The sequence below is a fragment of the Bos javanicus genome, chromosome 12, assembly GCF_032452875.1.
Source record: "Bos javanicus breed banteng chromosome 12, ARS-OSU_banteng_1.0, whole genome shotgun sequence".
NCBI lineage: Eukaryota > Metazoa > Chordata > Mammalia > Artiodactyla > Bovidae > Bos > Bos javanicus.
The window spans coordinates 69,903,640-69,919,768 of NC_083879.1; the positions used below are offsets into that span (position 1 = coordinate 69,903,640).

Below are 16,129 nucleotides of genomic sequence, written 5' to 3' on the forward strand. Positions count from 1 at the left end.
GAAGCAGATTCTAGACCTCAGATTAGTTCATCTGTAAACATATTATTAGTTTTCTCTACAAGATAGGATAGCCTTTGGGAAAAAAAATCACCACATTATGTCACCTGAAAAATAGCTAAAATTCTTGAATATCATCAAGCTTCTAGTCTGTGTTTACATGTTGTTAATCATATCACTGAGAAATCTCTTTTAGCATTGTTGAAATCAGACTCTGTATGGGGTCTGTCCATTGCATTTGGTTGATGCTTTCTTGCTCTGTTTCAGTCTCTAGGTTTCCCTCTCCACTTCATTTTTGACTTGTAGCTTATTCTTTAAAGAAAATTGAATGCTGTAACATTTCTTTTTAATACTGCATCTTTTACTATGGAGAGGTTGTTTTCAGGAATGGCACTGAGTTTCACAGGAAATGGCAAGACAAAATGTTTGACTGTACTTTGGGATATAAATTAGTGAATAATGAAAACTAAACTTAACTGATAGGAGAATATAATTTGGCAAAAAGAAAGAAAAATTTAAATACTGATAAATACTATGTTACTCTCTTGGGTTAGAAAAATCAGTGAATAACAATGTTAAAGGGCTTCCCCTGGGGTCTGTTCAGTGCAGTCTGGACCTCTGACTTCTTTTATACTGTGAATAAAAGGCTGGGACAGACTTTCAAAGGTATGGGTTTGAAGGCTCCAGACCCACTTTCTGAGGAAATAGTAATCTTTTTTGGACAGTGGCTTGAATTTCATGGATTGTATCAGGTGAGTACCATTATATGATGATGTGGACAAACAGAATTGTTTGTTTAACTCTTGTTTCTTTCTCCTGGGTTATTGTTAATGGATGATTGTGCTTTTGCAAAATGATGTCATTAGCAGTAATGAACTAGATTTTTATTAAATGATATACATACTGTGTAAGAAAATAAGAGGGAAAGCAAATGTAAGACAGTGAGACAATATCTCTCATTTATTGAGTCCATGCGGCAATCTGTTTTCTGTGTATCATTCATACGTGCACACATGTACACACATAAAAAGAAATATGAGTTATGAATCTTTTTACCAGTGTCTTTGGTGTTTTATAGTTGGTAAAACTGAGGCTTGGTGAGAAGAAATGACTCACCTCAACACTGGCAGCTCAGGTTCAGGGCTGTTTCAGCAGGACTCTAGACTCCACAGTGCTGTGCTGCCTTTCAATTGAGGAAGTTTATAAGGAACAACTTATTAAAAAATTCGGTGATTTATGAAAATGGGATGGGAAATGAATAGATTTCAGGCATTTCATAAGAAATAGGTTAATAATTACCTTAATCAAGTTAAATTTTTGATGTCCAGGTCAGGCTCCAAAGACCCAGGCCACTGTGTGGCTATTTCTTTTATGACCTCACCTTTCTGGGAAGCTCAGCCTTATCTTTTCCCCCACACTTGAGCATCTCTGGAGAAGAGCAGGTGCTAGGACAGTGGCTGCCATTCAGTATTTTCTATGGGAGCCGATGGTTTGCTGCAGCCACATGGAGTGACTGGACCAGTAATGAAGGCAGTGTCCTGGGGCTTCATCCAGCCTAGGGCATGTGTGCAGCACAGACTCTGGTGGGAAGGGGACCTGCTGGACCAGCCTGCACAGTGATTCTTCTGTATGTTGTGTGATGTTTAAAGACACGGACCACTCTCCTGTTTTCTGCGTGGTTGGGACATGGAGTTGGGGCCCCTTGTGTCCATTTCCTCCTTGGCAGGAAGGGAGGGATCGGAGAGCAGTGTCCTGACCGCAGCTTTGTCACTTGCTCACTGTCACTCTGGACATGTCCTGTTACCTGCCTGGACCTCTGATGTATCTGCAGCAAAACAAGGACTCTGGATCAGAGGGTATCCAGGAGGTTTTGTTGCTGCTCTGAAGTGTCATCTGTGACAATGATTAGCAAGAGGTCAGCAAGGTTTTTGCACCTGGGAACCACCTAATGAGACTCTTTGCTTATCTTTTTTGGAATCCCTGTATCAGTGGATGGGGATAATACTTTCGTAGATAATAGGTGTGTCCTAAAACTATTTTGACCTGTAGTTACAGAAACTGTATGTGTAGTAGAAAAGGCTTGGCTTTTGGAGAGAAACAATCTGAGTTATTAACTCTGGGTGTTTATCTCAATTTCTTTTCTTATTGAATGCAGGGAGAGATGGGATTATTGTAAATGCTACAGGTCATGCATGTGGAATGCAAACATGCCAGTGTTTCAGTAAATGGTAGCTATTTTTACTATTATAGCCCTTTTCTCTACAAATATACATACATATAAATAAAGATTTCTTCTCACTGTTTTCCCTAACCCCACTGCCCCCAAATCCTGGAAGAAAAAACAGAAAAAAGTAAATTTTCTTGTATTACATATGTTAATTACAACATCATATATTATACTAGATTTAATTGAAGTAAACATCTAAGTTCATTGAGCTGAAAACATTTCTATTAATATGATAAAATAGGGAGAAATGAAGTAATCACAGTGGCAACATCAATTCAGACTGATGACATGAACTTCAAGGCCCAGGAGTCAGAGGCTCAGGAATTGAGTCTGTTTCTCCATTTGCTAGGTGCATGATTCTTCATCTGTAAAATAGAGATAATAATACTATCAACCTCATAATGTTGTTTTGAGAATGAAATGCAGGAGTGATTTTAAAGCACCTGATTTCTAGGGACATAACAGGCACTTTATAAATGTTAGAATAATTTTGAAAAAAAATTAGCTCTTAATTATAAGCTCAGTTTTTGGTAAAACACATCCATAAAATATGACATGTAAGAAAGAAGATATTTGAATATTTAACTTTCATTATTTAAGTTTATATTTATGTAGGTGCCCTATACATAGTACATTATGTAAAGGCATTCCTCAGAGCAGTGATGTGACCTCACTTAGTCTCAGTTTCCTCATCTGTGATGTGGGGCCAGTACTTCCTGTGCAGCTTGTTGTGAGGATTAGAGATAAACAGTATCGGGGTCCACCACAGATCTTACCCTCCAGGAGCTGAGAGACACCGTGTGCATGTGTACAAATGATGGACCAGAATAAGACAGTCCTTCATGGGAGATGAGAGATGTAAACAGAAAATTAGGAAACCAGCAGGAAGAGATGAGTCCAGGATGGGTTCATGGGAGAGTGTGTTTGCGCTGAGCCTGGAAAAATGGGCAAGATATTGACAGGCCATGAGAGGAAGGGCAATCCCAAATGGAAGAAAAGCTGTAAGAAAGGAAAGATGTCTGCCGTTTGACTCTGGAACCCAGCCTTCCTCTGTCAGGGCCTCATTATTGGTTTCAACAGTCTACTGTGTGTTGTTTTTACACTAAGTCTCCACCATCAGTGAAGGGCTCTTCATGTTCTTCTGGATGGATGGCATCAAGAATCAGCAGCACCATTTCATAGTTTGCCCCTAGTTTGTGTGTCTGCTGTTCAGTGAGAATTGGTTAAATTTAACTTAGAGGAAAATAACGTGAATAAGAACACCTTCCTGTCAGTGGGAGGAACTGTAATATATGCTCAACTCAGGCTTTTCCCTTTAACCTAATCAGAAAATGGTGGCTGGGAATTAACCTGACTTGGATTTTACTTCAAATCTTGTGAAATGTTTTTCTTATCTGTAGTGTGTCCATGAATAATTGTCAGAGTAATTGTCATGCTAGCAAAGTAACGCTCAAAATTCTTCAAGCCAGGCTTCAACAGTATGTGAGCCGTGAACTTCCAGATGTTCAAACTTGATTTAGAAAAGGTAGAGGAACCAAAGATCAAATGGCCAACATCAGTTGGATCATCAAAAAAGCAAGAGACTTCTAGAAAAACACCTCCTTTGGCTTTATTGAGTACACCAAAGCCTTTGATTGTGTGGATCACAACAAACTGTGGAAAGTTCTTCAAGAGATGAGAATACCAGACCACCTTAACTGCCTCCTGAGAAATCTGTATGCAGGTCAAGAAGCAACAGTTAGAAATGGACATTTAACTATAGACTGGTTCCAAATTGGGGAAGGAATATGTCAAGGCTGTATATTGTCACCCTGTTTATTTAACATATATGCAGAGTATATCTTGCAAAACACTGGGCTGCATAAAGCACAAGCTGGAGTCAAGATTGAAGGGAAAAATATCAATAACCTCCGATATGCAGATGACATCACCCTTATGGCAGAAAACCCCGAGGAACTAAAGAGTCTCTTGACAAAAGTGAAAGAGGACAGTGAAGAAGTTGGCTTAAAACTCAACATTCAAAAAAAGAATGTCATGGCATCTGGTCCCATCACTTCATGGCAAATAGATGGGGAAACAGTGGAAACAGTGAGAGACTTTATTTTTCTGGGCTCCAAAATAACTGAAGATGGTGAATGCAGCCATGAAATTAAGACACTTGCTCCCTGGAAGAAAAGCTATGACCAACCTAGATAGCATATTATAAAGCAGAGACATTACTTTGCCAACAAAGGTCCATCTAGTCAAAGTTATGGTTTCTCCAGCAGTCATATATGGATGTGAGAGTTGGACCATAAAGAAAGCTGAACACTAAAGAATTGATGCTTTTAAACTGTGGTGTTGGAGAAGACTCTTGAGAGTCCCTTGGACTGCAAGGAGATCAAACTAGTCAATCCTGAAGGAAATTAGTCCTGAATATTAATTGGAAGGACTGATGCTGAAGCTGAAACTCCAGTACTTTGGCCACCTGATGCAAAAAACTGACTCATTGGAAAAGACCCGGATGCTGGGGAAGATTGAAGGCAGGAGGAGAAGGGGATGACAGAGGGATGAGATGGTTGGATGATATCACCAACTCAATGGAGATGAGTTTGAGCAAGCTCTGGGAGTTGGTGATGGATAGGGAAGCCTGGCGTACTGCAGTCCACGGGGTCGCAAAGAGTCAGACATGACTGAGCAACTGAACTGAACTGTCAGAGTCAACAATGTACTCGAAGTCCTCCCACCAGACCTGGAGAGAGAGTGCTTGTTTCTTATGCCCTGACTGTGCAAAATGGAGGAGTGGATTCAGGTGCCTTTTCTAGAGTGTGATTGAAATTGCTGTGCTACAATGTGGTGCTGTTTTGAGAAAGAAATGAAAACAACATAAAATCAAAGCATAAAAGCTAAGTGGAACAGTTTGCGAAGACTGTCAACAGTGAAACAGAGGCCAAGTAAACAGTGTGTGTGTATGAGGCTGGGAACCTATCTTAAAATGGCCTGTTGTTTTTCATTAAAGCCAAAAAGATTGGGATGATAATTTCTTTTTTTTTTTTTTGGGGGGGATGATAATTTCTGAGCTCCACAAAGAAAGAAGGTGAAATAATGAATTTCCACAACAGAGCTATTGCTGCCTTTCATTGGATGCACTCCGAATGAGCAGGGAACCTATGTGCCTGTATGTCTTTGTGGCTGTCAGAGAGGGTTATGATGGAGACAATCTCTTTCTTTTTCTTTTGGTCACATGCTTTGCATATTGTGATCCACAGTATGAGCAGAGTCCCAACAATGTTGGCTTGATGTGAAAATAGGTCTCAGTCACCAATAGCAAGTTACAATCCATTCGTGTCCTTTTTTTATATATGGAAGGTGTTCATATGTGTGTTTTGATTCTCACAGCATCATTGAGTTTAGTGACTCTTGTTTCTGCAGCACATTCTGTAGAAGAGGAAAGTGAGACTTAGGGAAATCAGAAAACTTCTTATCCTGGAGACCCTACTGTGCCAGTTGCTTTCTGCCCAATTTGCTAAAGTAGAGACAAAAGAGGGCTTTATCTGCAGAAAAGTACTGCTGGGTATCATAGATTGATGCCTGACGGGTCTAGTAGATAACAAACTCCCCAAGACTCTGTTTGTCTGTGCCAGGATCTGTCCAGTGGTAATTACAGGCAATTTAAGATTTGTAATATAATACTGTGTAACATAAACTTTGGTTGTTATCTTGTCATTTGGGGATGTTCTTATTATCTTCCCCCCACCCCCACCAGGTACTCTGATTTGTCTATTTAGTTCTTAAATAATGTTAAATTATAACTTTTGATAGATTCCCAGATTCTCAAATAGAAACTTCATATCCTTCTTAGCTTTGAGTTTTTCCTGCTTCCATGGACAAGAATCTACTTAGTCCAGCAGTTTTTCTTGGTGTCCCTTGAGCACACTGTTTCTTTCCTTTTGATTTCTCATGCCCAGACTGTTCTGTCTTTTTTTTTTTTTATGCTTCATTTTATAGCAGTTTTAGGTTTATAGAAAAATTGAGCAGGCACTGCAGAGTTCCCATACACTCCGTCTTCTGGTTACTCCTCCCCTCAGTTTTCACTATTAACATCTGCATTAGTGTGGTACATTTGTTACAATAGATGAACCAAAACCAATACATTATTATTAACTAAAATCCACACTTTACATTAAAGTTCATTTTTTTAATTGTACATTTCTATGGTCTTTGACAAATATGTAATGTCATACTTTCACTAGTATAGTGTCATACAGAGGTTTTACTACCCTAAAAATCTGTGCTCTGTGTCTTTATCTTTCCTCCTCACTAAACCGTTAGTGATCACTGATCTTTTTCATGTATTTATAGTTTGCCTTTTTCATAATGTTTTAGAGTTAGAATTATACAAAATGAAGCATTTTCAGACTGGCTTCTTTAATTTAGTCAAATGCACTTAATATTGCTCCATATCTTTTCATGGCCTGATAACACATTTATTTTTATTGCTAAATAATATCCCACGGTATGGTTGCACCTCAGTTTGTTTCTAAATGGAGCTAGTGAAGGCCATTTTTGTTGCTTCTAGTTCTTGGAAATTATGAAAGAAATTGATGTGAGTACTGAGGTACAGGTTCCTATGTGGACATAAATTATCAGTTCATATGGGCAAATATCTAGGAGAATGATTACTAGATCATATAGTAAGGCCATGTTAAACTTTGTGAAAAAAGTACCAAAATATCTTCCACAATTACTGTGCCATTTCACATCTCATTAGTAATGAATTATAGTTCCTGTTGCTCCACACCCTCTTCAACATTTGGTGTTTTCAGTGTTTTGAATTTTAGCCAGTCTAATAGGTATATTGGAGAAGGCAATGGCACTTCACTCCAGTACTCTTGCCTGGAAAAATCCCATGGACTGAGGAGCCTGGCAGGCTGCAGTTCATGGGGTCACTAAGAGTTGGACATGACTGAACAACTTCACTTTCACTTTTCACTTTCATGCATTGGAGAAGGAAATGGCAGCCCACTCCAGTGTTCTTGCCTGGAGAATCCCAGGGACAGGGGAGCCTGGTGAGCTACCATCTATGGGGTCGCACAGAGTTGGACGTGACTGAAGCAAGTTAGCAGCAGCAGCAGCAGCAGCAGCAGCAATAAGTATATAGTAGTATCTTGTTGTTTTGATTTGTAATTCCCTAATGACATTTCCCTAAAGCCTTTGACTGTGTGGATCACAATAAACTGTGGAAAATTCTTAAAGAGATGGGAATACCAGACCATCTGACCTGCCTCTTGAGAAATCTGTATGCAGGTCAGGAAGCAACAGTTAGAACTGGACATGGAACAACAAACTGGTTCCAAGTAGGAAAGGGAGTATGTCAAGGCTGTATATTGTCACCCTGCTTATTTAACTTATATGCAGAGTACATCATGAGAAACGCTGGGCTGGAAGAAGCACAAGCTGGAATCAAGATTGCCAGGAGAAATAACAATAACTTCAGATATGCAGATGACACCACCCTTATGGCCGAAAGTGAAGAGGAACTAAAGAGCCTCTTGATGAAAGTGAAAGAGGAGACTGAAAAAGTTGTCTTAAAGCTCAAAATTCAGAAAACGAAGATCATGGCATCTGGTCCCATCACTTCATGGGAAATAGATGGGGAAACAGTGGCTGACTTTATTTTTGGGGGCTCCAAAATCACTGCAGATGGTGATTGCAGCCATGAAATTAAAAGACGCTTACTCCTTGGAAGGAAAGTTATGACCAACCTAGATAGCATATTCAAAAGCAGAGACATTACTTTGCCAACAAAGGTCCATCTAGTCAAGGCTATGGTTTTTCCTGTGGTCATGTATGGATGTGAGAGTTGGACTGTGAAGAAAGCTGAGCACCAAAGAATTGATGCTTTTGAACTGTGGTGTTGGAGAAGACTCTTGAGAGTCCCTTGGGCTGCAAGGAGATCCAACCAGTTCATCCTAAAGGGGACCAGTCCTGAATGTTCATTTGAAGGACTGATTTTGAAGCTGAAACTCCAGTACTTTGGCCACCTGATGCGAAGAGCTGACTCATTGGAAAAGACCCTGATGCTGGGAAAGATTGAGGGCAGGAGAAGAAAGGGATGGCAGAGGATGAGATAGCTGGATGGCATCACCGACTGAATGGACATGGGTTTGGGTGGACTCCGGGAGTTGGTGATGGACAGGGAGGCCTGGTGTGCTGCGGTTTAGGGGGTTGCAAAGAATCAGACATGACTGACTGACTGAACTGAACTGAACTGAATGACATTTCTGTCAAGTATCTTTTCATATGCTTATTTTTTCTGTTTCCATTTCTTGTGCTGATCTTGTCAGTCTACCACTTGCCTTAAGTATCACTGTGGAAGACACAGGTCAGGTATTATCTCTTCAGAGAGAGTGGGAAGCTGAGGCTGAGATCAGTAAAATGTTTTGTTTAAGACACATTTACTCCTTGATAAAGTAAGACCTGTGCCTTCACCAGCCTGGGCCACCAGCTCTCACACCTGTGCCTCTAGCACAGACCTTCACACCTGCATGTCCAGCTGCACTGTGACACCACTGGGAGGTCATCTCAGCTTGTCCACAAGGGAAGTCTCCTAAACCTACATCTACCATCTTCCCCAATTCAGTAAATGGAGACCCTGTCCTTCCCCTTCCTCACCCCAGAAACCATAGTCCTCTTCTCTTATAGCCCACACCTGTCCCGTCAGCAGGTCTTCCAGACTCCACCTTCCATTTGTGTCTGGAGTGTGACCCTGTCTCTCCATTCCTGCTGCTCCCACTCTGGTCCTGGGCACCGTCATCTCTCACCAGTAGATTATTCCAGTAGCCTCCTTGCTTGTATCTGCCCTCACCTTTCTCCCATTATCATCTGTTTTCTACAATGTGCAGGACTGATTTCTTAAAAATCAGACCACATCACTCCTCCTTTATTGGAGTGACCCCAGGCTCCTCCTTCTCTGTCTCTGCCCTCACTCCCCTCATTCCTACTCAGCTCCACTCTCCTGTGTCCTTACTTGTCCTGAACCCCTTGGGCATCTCCCCCGTGGCCCCTGCACCCGCCCCTCTCTCTGTGAGGAGCAGCCTCTCCAGGTCTGCCTAAGCGCCACCCCCCTCCCAGATCTGCTCACACCCACTCTGAGCAGAGCCCTCCCACCCTAGTGTGGACTCACTTCCCTCCTTCAGTCTCCATCCCCTTGAGCCCGCTTCCTTTTCCTTCTCATCCTCAGTACTTGTGCTCAGGTTAATTTTACATGTCGTCCGTCTCCCACCATGGAAAGAAATTCTGAGACTTTGTTTCATGTGTACAGAACGATGTCTGCTGTATAATCAATGCTCACTAAATACCTGTTATAATGGTCAAATGCATAAATGCTGTGAAAAAAATATACAATTAAAACACATTAACATTCCTGAGTTGTTTTTTTTTTTTAATGTTCAAAGTCACAATTTAGTTGCTATGAAAATAAGCACACTGCTGCTGATCAAACACTTTTATGAAGTACTAACACTGAAGGGCTAAGATGGCAGGAGGACAACACATTTTAATTCTTTGTTTTTTTCCCTTTTCTCTTTCCATGTAGGATTTACAGTTTCTGGAAAATGGAGATCTAACTGTCATAGGAGACCGAGGAACCACACTGAGTGGAGGGCAGAAAGCCCGGGTCAACCTTGCAAGGTAAATGGCATTTCAGTTGTCATCCTGCCCCTCCTTCTCCATGGCTCCTAGTGGAAGTGAGCATGCAGACTCTGCTCACTGGGTGGGCCTGTGTGAAGCAGGGTCTTGGCTCTTTCCCTAGGCTCTTGGAATGAACATAGTTTTTGAACACTGTCATGATTCATAGATGGGACTCAAAGAGTGTGAAGTGTCCTCTCTTGACATCTCTCTGTTTTCTAGAGCTGTGTATCAGGATGCAGACATCTACCTCCTGGATGATCCGCTCAGTTCAGTGGACACAGAAGTCAGCAGGCATTTGTTTGAACAGTGAGTTTGCTCCTGTTTTCTATCATTTCTTCTTTCCAGGAACCCTGTAGAGACCAGGGAAGAGAGCCCAGGAAAGCCTTTGTACTTTGGGAGACTCAACTCGCTCTGCCTGGTGTCTCTCTCTTCCCTCCCTTCCCTCCACAGAAGATCCATCATAGAGAAATTTTGCATCATGCTAAGGTCAGGGCAGGAAAATACAGAAGGTGCTTCCAGTGTGCAGAGGACAGTGGGGTCTGTGCTTTAGGGAGTAAGGGATAGATGGGAGATTTCCTCCTGCTACTTGTAGTTGCTGAATCCAGACCCTAGGGATAAGAAGGACTATGAATAGGGTGGTCTGGTGGCATAGTGGTTAAGAATCTGCCTTGCAATGTAGTGGACATGGGTTTGATCCCTGTTGGAGAACTAAGATCTCATATGCCATGGAGTAACTAAGCCCATGTCACAACTGTTGAGCCCGCATGCTCCAGAGCCTGCACACCCAGCTTGAGAGTCTGCATTGCAACAAAAGATGCTGCATGAAGTGACTAAGGCCTGACACAGCCAAAAAAAAAAAAAAAATCTAAAAAGAAGAAAGATGATGTATGCTTTTTAAATTGGAGAATGGGACTAGGTGACCTGCTACTTGGCTGCCAGTTCTTTTCCTCCATCATTTGTTTAAGGCATGTTAAAAGTGAAGATTTTAGTACTGACATATGACTTCTGTGGAAAGGCCTTTTTGGGTTATTATGCTTGTCATTCCGTCGATTTGAAATTCTTACTAAAGTCTAGAATTTCAAAGTGATTTATTCCTCACCAGCATATGGCCTCAAACATTAACATTGTTTCATTGATGCTTAGTAGAATGAATACTTAGACCCACATGTAGGGTCAACTTGAATTTGAAACTAGGTATCTAGAATCTGGCTTAAGTCCTGACTCTCACTTTGTGTTTATGGGATTTATTGTTGGTAGTTCTTGTTTGACCACTGAATCCCTGAGGTAGAAAAACTCTGATGCTTTTCTGTGTATAATGTGTCCTAATACACGCTGACTGAGACCTCTGCTGGAATCTAGATGGGTCTTCTTGAAAGTCTCACAAACTTGCTTATTCTGAAGCAGCATTCACATCTACTCCATCTTGTTGTTGCTCACCTTGGTGAAGCCAACGAGTCCTTCCAGCTGCACTTATTAAAGGCCTGCTGTGTGCCCTGAGATCGATGCCCTTAGAGATGTCACTGCACAAAACCTCTTAGTTTACAAAGGAAGATGGTCAGCCAGGAGAGGGTAAGGACCCACACTGGGCAGAATTAAGGGAGAATAGGATGCTCAGCTCTCATTCCTGCCTCTAAGGAACCTGTCTCTACGTGGCGCTTGTTAAGACAGAGGGTTGAGGAAAAGGTCAGCAACTCAGTTCAGTTCAGTCACTGAGTCGTGTTCGACTCTTTGTGACCCCATGGACTGCAGCATGTCAGGTCTCCCTGTCCATCACCAACTCCCAGAGTTTACTCAAACTCATGTCCACTGAGTCAGTGATGTCATTCAACCATCTCATCCTCTGTCATCCCCTTCTTCTGCCTTCAGTCTTTCCCAGAATCAGGGTCTTTTCCAGTGAGTCAGTTCTTTGCATCATGTGGCCAAAGTATTGGAGTTTCAGCTTCAGCATCAGTCCTTCCAATAAATATTCAGGACTGATTTCCTTTAGGATGGACTGGTTGGATCTCTTGCAGTCCAAGGGACTCTCAAGAGTCTTCTCCAACACCACAGTTCAAAAGCATCAATTCTTTGGTGCTCAGCTTTTTTATGGTCCAACTCTCACACCCATACATGACTACTGGAAAAACCATAGCTTTGACTAGGTGCACTTTTGTTGGCAAAGTAATGTCTCTGATGTCTCTGCTTTTTAATATGCTGTCTAGATTGGTCATAGCTTTTCTTTCAAGAAGCAAGTGTCTTTTAATTTCACTGCTACAATCACCATCCACAGTTATTTTGGAGCCCCTCAAAATAAAGTCTGTCACTGTTTCCACTGTTTCCCTGTCTATTTGCCATGAAGTGATGGGACCAGATACCATGATCTTAGTTTTCTGAATGTTGAGTTTTAAGCCAACTTTTTCACTCTCCTCTTTCACTTTCATCAAGAGGCTTTATAGTTCTTCACTTTCTGCCATAAGGGTGGTGTCATCTGTATATCTGAGGTTATTGATATTTCTCCCGGCAAGCTTGATTCCAGCTTGTGCTTCATCCAGCCCAGCATTTCTCATGATGCCCTCTGCATATAAGGTGACAATATATAGCCTTGACATATTCCTTTCCTGATTTGGAACCAGCCTGTTGTTCCATGTCCAGTTCTAACTGTTGCTTTTTGACATTTAGAGGGTTTTAATACAGGATAGTAAGTGCTGAGTGAAAGCAGAATTGGCAGCTGGAGGCTTTCATTGAAACTGGAAAGCTCCCTTTGCCCAGAGCTGGGTGGGAAGTGCCGTGGGTACCTGCAGGCTGGGCAGGTGTGTGGAGGCTGAGAGGTGGGCCCAGTCCTTTGCTGAAGGAAGAGTAGAAGCTCAGATATGGAGGGAGGAGGAAGCAGGGCTGTGAGGAAAACAGCAGACATGTCCTTGCCTGGAAGAGGCGGGGTATTTGGCAAAGAGAAGCTATTTGGAAATTCTCACTGTCAGGTCCTGTGTTAGTTTGCTGGGGCTGTGTCCATCCAGGTTGCTCTCACAGGAGACCAGAGCCTGGGAAGCTTAGAAATAACAGAAGTTTATCTCATAGTTTTGGAAGCTGGGAAAGTCTAAGATCAAGGTATGGGCAGTTTGGTTTCTCCTTAGACCTCTCCACTTGGCTTCTGATAGCATCCTCCTCACTGTGTCCTCACATGGTCCTCCCTCTGTCCACGTGCACCCCTGTGCCTCTGTCCTTATGTCTTAGTCTCCTCTTCTAAGGACACCAGTCAGATTATATTTGGCCCACCCTAATGGCCTCATCTAACTTAAATACCTCTTGGAAGATCCTGTCACCAAATTCTAAGGTGCTGGAGGTTAAGACATCAGCGTATACATTTGTAGGGGAAATAATTCATTCACAACTCACAATTCATGCTACTTAGCAAAGCAAAAAGATTTCAGCAGAGTTAGCAGTGTGTGTATGTGAGAGAGAGACATGTAGGGGCAGCTCTAAGCTCTGGATACAAGGAGCTGGTGTTCCACATCCACTAGCAGGGTCATTGTACGAGTTCTACCAAAGTTTGTATGTAACTTGTGCTTAGTATTGGGGTGATGAAAGAGCTCTGGAGATGAGTGGTGATGATGGTTACACAGCAATGTAAATGTACTTAACGTTACTGAGGTGTATACTTAAAAATGGTTAAAATGGTAGATTTCATATTACATGTATTTTGCCACACAAAAAATGCACAGTAGTACTGACTCTTTCAAAGTAAGAGAGCAGCACAGCTGACACTTGGCATGGCCTCCAGCTCTCTGGTCTGACCCCCTTTCCTATCCTCTCCTGATCATGGCTTGATGAATTTTCCCTTAGAGAAATGCCTCGTGTCTTGTCATGAGTTCAGTGATGGCTCTAGTACTGTGGCAGAGATTCCCCACCCTCCACTTCTGGCATCATGAGTAGTTCAGCCTCCCTGTTCTCAATACCCTACCATGAAATCACAAATGTCTGTCAGTCTGTCTTGTGTGCATCTGCACAAATTCTCCATCAGTGTAAGAAGAGATTCTGCTGACTATTGTATTTGCATCACAGGGAAGGGAGGAGACAGAGTTCTGATTGTCAAGTGTCACTGTGCTATCACAAAAGCTCTCCCAAGTTCTTTTCTGAACCCAGGATGTGTTTATAAAGTCCTCTCAACATTTTGGATGTAATGACTCTGGATGTGCACTTGACAGAAGCAAGCTTGTTAATTAAGACTGTCCTTTGCTAATCAGAACCACATTCTCTGGGGAAACTTAGGGCAGGGAGCATGAATGCAATATTTAGGACATCACTTAGCAGCAACTGAGAATGTTGTCAGTGAGTTAGAAAATTGGATGGAGCATTATGCTATGAGAGATGGTGGTTGTGTTGAAGCTTAATAATGGGGAGTATTTTGTATTAAAAGTGAGTGAATAATATTTCTACTAGCCATTAACAGTTTTCTTCAGTCATGAATCTATATCCAAGGTTATTAAGGTCCGTAAGTTTTACACCTATATGTTGTTACACTTATTACACTAAGTGAGTTCTATCACCTACATAAGGTGTGGGGCCTTAGGTGAACTGATGCAGTGACACCTGTGTCCAGCCATGGATCGTGTCCTGGTCCAGTCCTACATCATCAGACCCCCCACCTCCTGCATCATCTGCTCTTCAGATCTGTCCTGATCAGATTCTGACACTGCTGTCTACACAGCTCACCCTCCTGTTCCAGCCCTTCATAGATCCCGCCTGTCCCCCAACGCCATTCAGGATGCAGTTCCAGGTCCTCAAATAGAGAACAGGCTACTTTGCCGTCTGCCCTATCAACCTTCCCAGCTCATCCCCATACCCAATCAGTATCTGGCTGTGCTAGATTTATGGGGGGGTCCTTCCTCACCCCTGTCTGTCTGTACATACTGGTCCCTCTGTCCCAGAGCCAGGGAGCAGTGTACCAGCACACAGAAGGAAGGTGGAAGATGGGTCCTGCCATTCCCTCCTGCTCCTCCAGGGGGCCCCCATGCCTTCTGTCTTCCCACAGCCCTCAGTGGGTGCATTTGACCATTTATGAGCCTCTGCCCCCGCCCCGCCCCCACCCCCGACCCGCAAACCTAAGCAGTGAATGCAGGAAGGCTCATCAGCCCAGCATGTTCTGCCCCAGGACCCCTGCACCTGCTGTGTCTTCTTCCAGGATTTTTCCCCAGAGAGTCTCAGGGCTCCCATGTCACCCTACCTAAGACAGCAGTGCCACCTTGCTTTTCCCTCAGAGCACACATCACAGCCCAATAGTGTATTTTTCTATACTGCTGCTGCTGCTGCTAAGTTTCTATACTAGTTCAGTGTATTCCCCTCTCCATGGTGCATAGTGTTGTCTACTGTCTTGACCTGTGGGTGTATCCTCAGCACTTGGGATAGCGCCTTTGCCTAACCAAAGTCAGCCAGTCAAATGAATGAAGGTGGGACTCTATATTACTTATATCCCTTCTACAATAATCTACCACGTCCCCTCTTAACACAGCATTTATATAGGATTATTTTGATATAGGGAATTATGTGGTTAACAGCTCTTACCTAGAAATAATGTGTAAACAGCTCATCACTGAAGCAATTATTTTTTATGGCATGACTTGGAAAACTTTACTCTTAAAAACTTGGAAAATATTTTTCTAGAGATTTGGATAAAAATTATTATTTGGGAAGAAATTCAAAATCATCAACTGATCACTTCATTGTAATTATATTACCTCATCTATGATGGAATGTTAGGAAGAAAACATTTAAAAACTTTTCGGTTGGTCCATCTTGGATAAAGCGGCCCATCATATTTGATTAACATCTGCCTTTGGGGACTATTGACAGGTATTTTGAATTAAAGAAAAACAATTCCATGAATTCCAAAGAACATTCCCGAGAATGTTCACTTTACTGTACAATTGCACTCATTCCATAAGCTAGCAAGGTAATGCTCAAAATCCTCCAAGCTAGGCTACAGCAGTATGTGACCTGAGAGCTTCCAGATGTACAAGCTGGGTTTAGAAAAGGCAGAGGAACCAGAGATCAAACTGCCATCATTCACTGAATCATAGAGAAAGCAAGGAAATCTAAAAAAAAATCCACTTCTGCTTCATTGACTATGCTAAAGCCTTTAACTGTGTGGATCACAACAAACTGTGGAAAATTCTTCAAGAGATGGGAATAACAGACTATCTGTCTCCTGAGAAACCTGTATGTGGATCAAGAAGCAACAATTAGAACTGGACATGGAAC

The 16,129-nt window shown here is 42.2% G+C and overlaps 1 protein-coding gene across 1 annotated transcript in view; it reads left to right on the forward strand.

Annotated features, from left to right (window-relative positions):
* The window catches only part of LOC133258056 (ATP-binding cassette sub-family C member 4-like), a 296,999-nt gene that overhangs the window by 140,648 nt on the left and 140,222 nt on the right, over positions 1 to 16,129 (forward strand). Inside the window, exons 12-13 of the mRNA XM_061434395.1 lie at positions 9,801 to 9,895; positions 10,115 to 10,201. Of these exons, the coding sequence (XP_061290379.1) occupies positions 9,801 to 9,895; positions 10,115 to 10,201 (182 nt within the window). The remainder of the gene's footprint in view (positions 1 to 9,800; positions 9,896 to 10,114; positions 10,202 to 16,129) is intronic.